This window comes from Saimiri boliviensis, chromosome 19, assembly GCF_048565385.1.
Source record: "Saimiri boliviensis isolate mSaiBol1 chromosome 19, mSaiBol1.pri, whole genome shotgun sequence".
Lineage (NCBI taxonomy): Eukaryota > Metazoa > Chordata > Mammalia > Primates > Cebidae > Saimiri > Saimiri boliviensis.
In genome coordinates, this window is record NC_133467.1 from 34,470,121 (window position 1) to 34,481,442 (window position 11,322).

The following is an 11,322-nucleotide window of genomic DNA, read 5'->3' on the forward strand; positions in this document are numbered from 1 at the left end:
TCTCTTGACCTCATGATCCACCCACTTCGGCCTCCCAAAGTGCTGGGATTATAGGCTTGAGCCACTGCGCCCGGCCTTCTTCCCCTTATTTATGATGACTTATTCTCCTACTGATACGGTTTGGATATTTGTCCCCTCCAAATCTCATGTTGAAATATAATCTCCAGTGTTAGAGGTGGGGGGCCTGGTGGGAGTGTTTGGATCATGGGGATGGATATCGCTCCTGAATGTCTTAGCACCATCCCTTTGGTGATGAGTGAGGCTTTTGTTTTGTTTTGCTTTTTGTTTTGAGACAGAGTCTTGCTCTGTCGGCCAGGCTGGAGTGCAGTGGAGCGATCTCAGCTCACTGCAACCTCCATTTCCCAAACTCCAGCAATTCTTCTGCCTCAGCCTCCCAGGGAGCTGGATTACAGGGGTAAGCCACCACATCTGGCTAAGTTTTGTATTTTTAGTTGAGATGGGGTTTCACCACATTGGCCAGGCTGGTCTTGAACTCCTGACCTCAGGTAATCTGCCTGCCTTGGGCTCCCAAAGTGCTAGGATTACAGGCGTGAGCCACCACGCTGGCTGAGCGAACTCTGGCTTTCAGTTCACACAAGATCTGCTTGGTTGAAAGTGTGTGGCACCTCCCTCCTCTCTTTCCCTTCACTCTCTTGCTCCTTCTCTTGCCATGTGACATGCTGCTCATCTTTGCATTCTGTCGTGATGCCAAGCTCTCTGAGGCTCCCATCACAAGAAAATGTTGGCACCACACTTCCTGTACAGCCTGCAGAACCAAACCATGAGGCAAAATAAACATTTTCCCCATAAATCACCCAACTTCAGGTATTCCTTTATAGCAATGCAAGAATGAACATCTACCTCTAGGTCTTTGTCCAAGCTTCCCAACTGATATGGACCTACCTGACTACTTCTGTCCATGCCACCCAACCTCCTCCTTCTTCAAGTGGCATCATATAGTCACTTTTTCCAGCAAGATTCTGAAATTGGTATAGTTGTAGCCTAGTAGCCTCCAGTGTTATTTCTTAACCTCCATTCCCTTTCAGAACACCACTAAATTTTGCAATGAATTGTCTGCCTTGTTAGACAGTAATACCCCCAAACTGCTTTTGTAATATGTAACCCCAAGTACCTTGTACAATGCTTTGCACTCAAAGAGCACTTACTATGAACCTGTGAACAAAATAACCGTACGTACAATACATATACCCAGATTCCAACAAGGGTTTACTAGGAAGAGAGAGGAAAAAAACACAGTAACTTTGTTCCACAATTCATTTACTGAATTGGGGCAGGTGATTTAACAATGGATTAGGAGATAAGGCTGGGAGAGAAGAGTTCTTGCTTCTCCTCCCAGGAGCCGGTTGTGTCACGGATGCCTGTAAATTTTCCAAAATAGCCATCTGTTGTTGAGCAAGCTGGGTCTGAAGCTGGAGGTTGGCATACATACATTCCAGGAGTCCCAGGCATTCCTTGGGCTTGTGATCAACTCCAGAAGGAACAGCAATGGAGGTGCAAGGGGACAAAGGAGAGAGATTTTATAATGGTCCTGAGGTTGGAAGGACCCTAATAAAATGACCTCTCCAATCTTTCCAGGCACAAGCCCACCCAGACACACCTTTGCCCAGCTGTCACCTCCCAGTGAGGCATACCTGGCTATCCTGTTTTAATTTGAAATCAATCACTGGAACTGATTACCCCCTCCCTTGTTTTACTTTTCCCATAATATTTACGGTCAGCCAGGAGCGGTGGTTCATGCCTGTAATCTCAGCACTTTGGGAGGCCAAGGCAGGCAGATCACCTGAGGTCAGGAGGAGACAAGCTTGGCCAACAAGGTGAAACCCCACCTCTACTAAAAATACAAAAATTAGCCAGGCGTGGTGGTGCCTGCCTGTAATCCCAGCTACTTTGGAGGCTGAAGCAGGAGAATCGCTTGAACCTGGGAGTTGGAGGTTGCCGTGAGACAAGATCTCACCACTGTGCTCCAGCCTGGGCAACACAGCAAAACTCTGTCTCCAAAAAAAAAAAAAAAAAAAAAGCGGTGGCTCATGCCTGTAATCCCAGCATTTTGGGAGGCCGAGGCAGGTGGATCACGAGGTCAAGAGATTGAGACCATCCTGGTCAACATGGTGAAACCCCGTCTCTACTAAAAATTCAAAACATTAGCTGGGCATGGTGGCGCGTGCCTGTAATCCCAGCTACTCAGAAGGCTGAGGCAGGAGAATTGCCTGAACCCAGGAGGCGGAGGCTGTAGTGAGCTGAGATCACGCCACTGCACTCCAGTCTGGCAACAAAGAGAGATACCGTCTTGAAAAAAAAAATGTATAACAAGTATTTGATGAGTGAATGAAATGGTCTGGGAGGGAGGCCTAACCCCTAGAGCTCAGGGGATACCTCAGCCTCCGTCTGTTACCTGACATAGTGTCTCATTAGCCTCCTAAGTAGCTCAGATTACAAGCAGCTGCCACCACGCCCAGCTAATTGTTGTATTTTTAGTAGAGACAGGGTTTCACCATGTTTCCCAGGCTAGTCTCAAACTCCTGACCTGAGGTGATCCATCTGCCTCAGCCTCCCAAAGTTCTGGGATTACAGGCATGAGCCACTGTGCCCAGCCAGGCCATTCTTTTTCTAATTTTTTTTTTTTTTTTTTTTTTTTTCCTGAGACAGAGTCTTGCACTGTCACCCAGGCTAAAGTGCAGTGGCACAATCTCAGGTCATTGCAACCTCTGCCTCCCGGATTCAAGCAATTCTCCTGCCTCAGCCTCCCTAGTAGCTGGGATAACAGGCACACACCACCATGTCTGGCTAATTTTTTTTTTTTTTAAGATGGGGTTTTACCATATTGGTCAGGATGGTCTCGAACTCCTGACCTCAGGTGATCCGCCCACCTCAGCCTCCCAAAGTGCTGGGATTACAGGCGTGAGCCACCGTGCTCGGCTGGCTAATTTTTTTAAGAGAGTCTCACTCTGTCACCCAGGCTGGAGTGCAGTGCGGTGGCGCAATCTCAGCTCACTCCAACCTCCACCTCCTGGGTTCAGGCAATTCTCCTGCCTCAGCCTCCTGAGTAGCTGGGACTACAGGCACGTGCCACCATGCCTGGCTAATTTTTGTGTTTTTAGTAGAGATGGGGTTTCGCCATGTTGGCCAGGCTGGACTCAAACTCCTGACATGATCCACCCACCTCAGCCTCCCAAAGGGCTGGGATTACAGGAGTGAGTCACTGGACCTGGCCACATTTTCTTTCTTTCTTTTTTTTTTTTTTTTTTTTTTTCCCCCAAAATGGAGTCTCACTCTGTATCCCAAGCTGGAGTGCAGTGGAGCGAACTCAGCTCACTGAAACCTCCACCTCCTGGGTCCCGGTTCAAGCAATTCTCCTAACTCAGCCTCCCAAATAGCTGGGATTACAGGCATGAGCCACCATGCCCAGCTAATTTTTGTATTTTTTAGTAGAGACAGGGTTTCACCATCCTGGCCAGTCTGGTCTTGAACTCCTGACCTTGTGATCCGCCCGCCTTGGCCTCCCAAAGGGCTGGGATTACAGCTGTGAGCCACCTCGCCCGGCTTTTTTTTTTTTTTTTTTTCTTCACAGAGCCTTGCTTTGTCTCCCAGGCTGGAGTGCAGTGGCACAATCCTGCTCACTGCAACTCCCATCTCCCAGGTTCAAACAATTGTCCTGCCTCAGCCTCCTAAATAGCTGAGATTACAGGCAGGCACCACCATGTCCGGCTAATTTTTATATTATTAGTAGAGACAGAGATTCACCATGTTGCCCAGGCTGTTCTCAAACTCCTGACCTGGTCCACCCACCTCAGCCTTCCAAAGTGCTGGGATTATAGGGATGAGCCACGGTGCCCCGCCATTTTTTCTAATATTTTTAAGCTACATGATACACAGCCAGTTAATTTGGTAATTATATTATCTGCTGTTTGTATTTTTATTAGTCTTGACTTCTTTGTTGGACTCTGAGGTCCTTAAAAACAGGGGTTATGACTGTCTGGTTAGTGCCCTGTAGGGTTCCCCACAGGTATGCCAAATACCCACTGACCTCTCCAGGGGAAAATAAATGATGAAAATTCTAAGAACTTGAGACTGAGCTAATAATTACATTTCCTTCTCTGGCCACCTTTTTTTCTTTTTTTTGAGGCGGGGTTTCACTGTTCTTATCCAGGCTGGAGTGCAGTGGCATGATCTCGGCTCACTGCAACCTCTGCCTCCTGGTTCAAGCGATTCTCCTGCCTCAGCCTCCCAAGTAGCTGGGATTGTGTAACACCCAGCTCAACTAATTTTTTGTATTTTTAGTAGAAATGGGATTTGACCTTGTTGGCCAGGCTGGTCTCTAACTGCTGACCTCAGGTGATCCACCCACTTTGGCCTCCCAAAGTGCTGGGATTACAGGTATGAGCCACCACTCCCAGCCTCCTTTTTAAAACAATTTTACCTACTCAAGTGAACAAGGGTAAACCTGGCCATCTTTTAACATTACCAGCAAGCAAGAGAGGTTTACTTTACTCCTGCCTAGTTTAGCAAAGGTGCTAACAAGCAAGGAAACAATAGAAATTAGTAGAACTGGGATGAAAATTAAATCAATAAAACTAAATAATCAACAAGCTACCAGGAAAAAATCCAGAGACGCCTTAACATAGATTTGGCTCTTGATCAGCAGAAGACAGCTCGACACCTCCTCCATGCAACCTTCCCCCTGCTGAGTCCATTAGAAAACCCTCCTTACATCCTTACCTGAGGGCAGCTTTGTTGCCTGGATGTTCAGAAAAGTGGCTGGTGGGGAACTTGCTTGAAGATTAATATAGCTGGGGGAGGGTTTCGCTCTACAAAGAGGCACAGCATTAGCTTCCTCTTTGTCTGCAACTAAATCAGAGGGAACTAAATCAGAACTCATTCCAAAAAGGGACAGCCTTTCTAATTAAATCCCTGTACCTGGTCCACGAAGCAAGTGCCCAGGCCCTGCCCTGAATATGTTACATATCAGAAAGACACATAAGAAAAAAAGAGGCCAGGTGTGGTGGCTCACGCCTGTAATCCAAGCACTTTGGAGGCCAAGGCGAATGGATCGCCTGAGGTCGGGAGTTCAAGACCAGCCTGACCAACATGGTGAAACCCCGTCATTTAAAAAAAAAAAAAAAAGGCTGGGTGTGGTGTGGTGGCTCACGCCTGTAATCCAAGCACTTTGGAGGCCAAGGCGGGCGGATCACCTGACGTCAGGGGTTCAAAACCAGCCTGACCAACATGGTGAAACCCCGTCTTAAAAAAAAAAAAAAAAAAAGAAAGAAAGAAAGAAATCATAGTAGGATTAACACAAACCAAGCAGGAGTGGGATAAGCTAAAATCTAATTTGTTTACGAGCTACTTATTTATTTATTGAGGCACAGTTTTGCTTTTTGCCCAGGCTGGAGTGTGATGGCATGATCTTGGCTCACTGCAACCTCCACCTCCTGGGTTCAAGCAGTTCTCCTGCCTCAACCTCCCAAGTAGCTGGGATTACAGGTGTGTACCACCACGCCCAGATATTTCTAGAAGAGACGGGGTTTCTCCACGCTGGTCAGGCTGGTCCTGAACTCCCGACCTACGGTGATCAGCTGACCGTAGCCTCTCAAAGTGCTGGGATTACAAGTGTGAGCCACCGGGCCTGGCTGTTTACAAGTTCTTACTGATAAGGACTACAAGCTTGCAGCTACTAAATCCTAGGGTATACATGAGACGTGTAAGACGTGGTTTCTTAGGTGCTTATTATCTAGTTAGGGAGACAAATCAGACACAGGTGAAACAACGATCTTACAAGGACATAAACAATGAGTCTGATAGCCTGGGGTGGTAATAAAAGCTTCTTATCTGTTAGTTATACATGTGATTAAACGTAAAAATGGATCACCTGAGGTCAGGAGTTCAAGACCAGCCTGACCAACATGCAGAAACCCCATCTCTACCAACAAATACAAAATTAGCCAAGCGTGGTGGCGCATGCCTGTAATCCCAACTATTAAAGAGGCTGAGGCAGGAGAATTGCTTGAACCCAAAAGGCAGGGGTTGTGGGGAGCCAAGATTGCACCACTGCACTCCAGCCTGGGTAACAAGTGAAACTCATCTCAAAAAAAAAAAAAAAAATGTAGAAATTGATGTTTTACAAAAAGGAGAAGAGATCAATATGAGCAGTGAGAGAAGGCTCCCTGCACGTAGAGCATATTTCCTGAACCTTAAAAACTTGAGAAGTGGTTGGGCGCAGTGGCTCACACTTGTAATCCCAGCACTTTGGGAGGCTAAGGTGGGCAGATCACCTGAGGTCAGGGGTTCGAGACTAGCCTGACCAACACGGTAAAACTCCATCTCTACTAAAAATACAAAATTAGCCGGGCTTGGTGGTGAGCACCTGTAATCCCAGCTACTTGGGAGGCTGAGGCAGGGTAATTGCTTGAACCCGGTAGGCAGATACTGCAGCGAGCCGAGATCACGTCACTGCACTCCAGCCTGGGCAATAAGAGTGAAACTCCATCTCAAAACAACAACAAAAACAAACAAAAAAACCCTTGAGAAGGCAGGCTATACTGGTGAGACCACAATCAAGCCCCTCGCCCCACCAAGGATTGGCCTGTGACCCAATACAGGCCAATCATGGTATTCCCATCTGCCTTGGCAACTGTGACTAAGCCAGGGTGGTATGCACATAAGCTAACTTGGGCCAGTCATTCCTTGAGATCAATATATGGATTCCATGTCAAATAAATTTACTTTCTTCTGATTTCCTATTCTGAGAAGATAATATGGGTGGAACCAATGAAAGCTAATTGGCTAACACACCATGAGAAGTGGATAAAAGCTAGAGACAAGAAAAAGCATAGGAGGAAGATGGATGGATACAGACACCAACAGGCACTGAATCCCCAGTTTAGTCCCTGAAGCCCTGGTTTTTGCAGCTCTTCTTCCGATTATTGTGTGAGCTACTTCAGCATCTCTCCCAATTGCACAAGCCTCTAAATTGCTTTTACTTGAAGAAGTCTAAGTAAAACTCAACTCTCACATTACCATAATCACATTTGGACATATTGAATCTGAGGTGAGAGTAGGAAATCCAAGTAGAAGTGCCTAGAAAAACAGCCAGAGAGCTGGCACCCGAGCTCAAGTGAAAGGTCAAACTGCCAGGCCAGCCTCAAAAAGGGGACGAAGAAGCTGCAAAAATACATTTGCTCTCCAAGGTAAAAAACAGAGGGAAAAACTGAACCTTTGAAGAACTCCTCCTCAGGAGTCTAGAAGATGAAAAGGAAGTGGCAAAGTAGACAGAAGAGCAATGGATGGAAAGTCAGACAGCTCGAACTAGGTAAGAATTAAAAAGGCGGCCGGGCGCGGTGGCTCAAGCCTGTAATCCCAGCACTTTGGGAGGCCGAGGTGGGTGGATCACCAGGGCAAGAGATCGAGACCATCCTGGTCAACAAGGTGAAACCTCGTCTCTACTAAAAATACAAAAAATTAGCTGGGCATGGTGGCGCGTGCCTGTAATCCCAGCTACTCAGGAGGCTGAGGCAGGAGAATTGCCTGAACCCAGGAGGCGGAGGTTGCGGTGAGCCGAGATCGCGCCATGGCACTCCAGCCTGGGTAACAAGAGCGAAACTCCGTCTCCAAAAAAAAAAAAAAAGAATTAAAAAGGCAAGGCAGTAGGGAGACAATAATTCACTGTTAGAGCGAAATCAAGAAAGGGCGGAAAAACAATTCATTTTCATTCACACACGTAAGAGAAAGCTAAGTGCCTGCTATGTGTCAGTCACTGGGGATACCATAGTTTGCTAAACAGAAGTGAGTCTTACTGTACAGACAGTCATTAGGTAATCAAGCACATACGCTATTCCACCTCAGTATGTGCTAAGAAGGCTGATCTAGTCTGTGGAGCTGGGAAACGTGTCCTAAGGAAGTGATATCTCAGCTGGAAACTGAAGGATAAAAAGGGGCCTCTTCATAAAAAACAAGCCTGGGGAGCAGACGTGTGAACAGTAGGTTGTATGAAGGAAAATACAATAGTAGGTTGTATGTTCTTTTTTTTTTTTTTTTTTTTTTGAGACGGAGTTTTGCTCGTTACCCAGGCTGGAGAGCAATGGCGCAATCTCAGCTCACCGCAACCTCCGCCTCCTGGGTTCAAGCAATTCTCCTGCCTCAGCCTCCTGAGTAGCTGGGATTACAGGCGTGTGCCACCATGCCCAGTTAACTTTTATATTTTTAGTAGAGACGGGGTTTCACCATGTTGACCAGGATGGTCTCAATCTCTTGACCTCATGATTCACCCGTCTCAGCCTCCCAAAGTGCTGGGATTACAGGTGTGAGCCACCGCGCCCGGCCCTTATTTTTGTTCTTTACTCAGACGGCAACAGAAGGAATGGCCTGGTAAGAGGAAGAAGTGCTCATATGTGGGTGCCAGGGTGAGATGCTTTCTGTCTGGAAGGTCACCGAGCCTATGAAAACTGAAATCTGTTCTCTGTCACTCTTGGTGAGGGAATTACTTTTTTTTTTTTTTTCTTTTGCACGGGGCTACTGGGTTTGTGGATTTTCCAAGCTCTACTGGTAGGTCCTCCATCTGCTTTCCCTCCTGCTCAGGAGTCATCAGTCATTTGACGGCTTGTGCAGAATGTGGTAAAGAGATAGAAGTTGAAACTCAGGTCTCAAGATTCTTCTCAATAATGTGTTAATCTCCATGCAAAATGTGTTAATTTCCATGCAAACACACTCTTAAATAATTTGAGCCCTTCCTGGACATATGAGGATGCATTTTATACTGGGTTATAAGGTTTGAAGAATGCTTTACACATTTTTAGACAAGGTGGCATGAGAAACTAAAAATTGTTTTTAATTTTAAAAAAGAGAATGTTTCACACATACTCTATACTAAAGGAGCTGTATTTCTGACAATGTATACAGAGGATAAGGGTGGAGAGAGGCAAAAGGAGGCAGAACAGAGGAAATGATAATAAAAGGTGCTTTACATACATTATCTCACGGTTCTGCTAAACAGATGGGGTCACTACTCTCCTGGAACTGAGAGTCTTGCAGTTTAGACAGTCTTAGGTGACCAAGCTGCACACACTACTGCACTTCAGTAAGTACCGTGAGAGCAAATGACCTAGTCTGTGGAACTGGGGAACATGACCTGAGGAATGTAGATAAAGCTTTACCTACTTTTTACTTGAGGAAACTTAAGTCAGGAAATTTGCTCAAGATTCCACAGTTAATATATGGCTGTATGAATAGCGGGTTTTTTTGTTTGTTTGGTTGGTTGGTTTGGTTTTGTTGAGAGAGAGTTTTGCTCTTGTTGCCCAGGCTGGAGTGCAATGGCATGATCTCGGCTCACCACAACCTCTGCCTCCCAGGTTCAAGCAATTCTCCTGCCTCAGCTTCTCAAGTAGCTAGGATTACAAGCGTGCGTCGCCATGCCCGGCTAATTTTGTATTTTTAACAGAGATGGGGTTTCTCCATGTTGGTCAGACTGGTCTCGAACTCCCGACCTCAGTTGATCTGCCTGCCTAGGCCTCCCAAAGTGCTGGGATTAGAGGCATGAACCACCTCACCTGGCCAAGACGTCTGGCTTTTTAAGGGAGGGGAAGCAGGGCCTCCAACACACACCTTTTCCGTTAGGATGACTAGTGTGCTGCTCCATCTGAACACCAACAGGTGTGGTGCCTGGGAAAGAATCATAGCATCACATGATCAACAATCCATGCTAGTATTTCCATTATTGATAATTTCCTAAATTATCTCCATCAGATCTCAGACTGTTCCAATTTGGGGAGGAAAAAGTAGGAAACTCTATTTCATGGCCAAACATGTTTCTTGAACTGTTCGTGCTCTCACGGCCTCTTCGTGAGTTTGGAAAACAGTTATTTCTATACTAGTGCTTCCTTTTTTTTCTGGACAAAATAGTAATTCAACCAAACCCAAACCTTAAATGTCTCTGACGAATGGGCAACTACTTTCCGTGTTCTCACCAAGTTTAATTTCCGTGGTATGATGAGTCCTGCTCCTATCCCGAATGGTAATTTAAAAACTCTGGCTCCCCATCATTTCTAACCAGGACTAAGTGAGAAGAGTGGGAGACGGATGGATGTAGGGAAGGAAGATCTCAAAGCACCACAGGGAATACTTTTTTTTTTTTTTTTTTTTTTTTGAGACGGAGTCTTGCTTTGTCGCCCAGGCTGGAGCGCAGTGGCGCGATCTTGGCTCACTGCAACCTCACCTACCAGGTTCAAGGGATTCTTCTGCCTCAGTCTACCGAGTAGCTGGGATTACAGTTGCGCGCCACCACGCCCGGCTAATCTTTTTGTTTTGTTTTTTTGAGATGGAGTCTCGGTCTGTCACCCAGGCTGAAATGCAGTGGCGCGATCTCGGCTCACTGCAACCTTCGCCTCCCGGGGTTCAAGCGATTCTCCTGCCTCAGCCTCCCGAGTAGCTGGGATTACAGGCACCGCACGCCACCGTGGCCGGCTAATTTTTGCATTTACAGTAGAGATGGGTTTCACCAAGTTGACCAGGCTGGTCTCGAACTCCTGACCTCAGTTGATCCACCCACTTTGGCCTCCCAAAGTGCTGGGATTACAGGCGTGTGCCACTGCGCCCGGCCTAATTTTTGTATTTTTAGTAGAAACGGGTCTCACCATGTTGGCCAGGTTGGTCTCGAACACCTGACCTCAGGTGATCCAACCACCTCGGCCTCCCAAAATGCTGGGATTACAGGCGTGAGCCACAGCGCCCGGCGGGAATACTTGAGAAAACATTTTAGGTAGGATAACTTAAGGAAACGCAAGCTATCACCCTCCAGTATTGCTCACAGCCTCAGATGAAAGCATTTCGTAAGACGGGAAAAGTCTGCATACAGCCATTAGTCCAGAGGCCATAAACCAAAATTCCCAGTGTGCCCAGAAAAAGGATGCCCAGCCTGGCCCGGTAAGACTACAACTCCCACTTCACCCTGCGCCAAGCCGGCCATGTCTTCCCCCATCTGCTGGCTGGAGTCCCGCCTCTCTAGTCCACCTGTTGCTAAGGCTGGAACAAGAGTGGAAACTGTCAAGCCTTTCTTAGCCTTCACGGTCGGATATGAACCGAGTCGCAACAAACAGTTTAATGACCTCACCTGCGGTGTTAACCGAAAGCCGCAAACCCAGCACCCGCCCTTAGAGTTGACACACATGCGCAGTGGCGTGCCGGCCAACTGCCAGAGCCTTGGCGCCTGCGCCGTCGTTCGCGCCGCACGCGGCGGGGCGTGGCCACCCTATTGCGCAAGCGCCTGTGTCCTAGTGCCTCCATCGTGCTCTCTCTGTCTAACTTGTCTGGCCG

General features: G+C 47.1%; 1 protein-coding gene across 3 annotated transcripts in view; it reads right to left on the reverse strand.

Moving 5' to 3' along the window:
* Positions 1 to 11,199, reverse strand: part of LOC101029937 (ammonium transporter Rh type B) — a 34,747-nt gene extending 23,548 nt beyond the window's left edge. The window contains exons 1-4 of one of the 3 annotated variants that reach the window (XM_039460094.2): positions 11,120 to 11,199; positions 9,616 to 9,672; positions 4,738 to 4,866; positions 1,262 to 1,489 (exon numbers count right to left, since the gene is read on the reverse strand). In XM_039460094.2, the coding sequence (XP_039316028.1) occupies positions 1,275 to 1,489; positions 4,738 to 4,866; positions 9,616 to 9,649 (378 nt within the window). In that variant the 5' untranslated portion in view covers positions 9,650 to 9,672; positions 11,120 to 11,199 and the 3' untranslated portion in view covers positions 1,262 to 1,274. Of the gene's footprint in view, positions 1,490 to 4,737; positions 4,867 to 9,615; positions 9,673 to 10,862 lie in introns of those variants that run through there. The other 2 variants (XM_039460095.2, XM_074389667.1) reach the window with 2 other exon arrangements.
* Between the last annotated feature and the right edge of the window lie 123 nt (positions 11,200 to 11,322).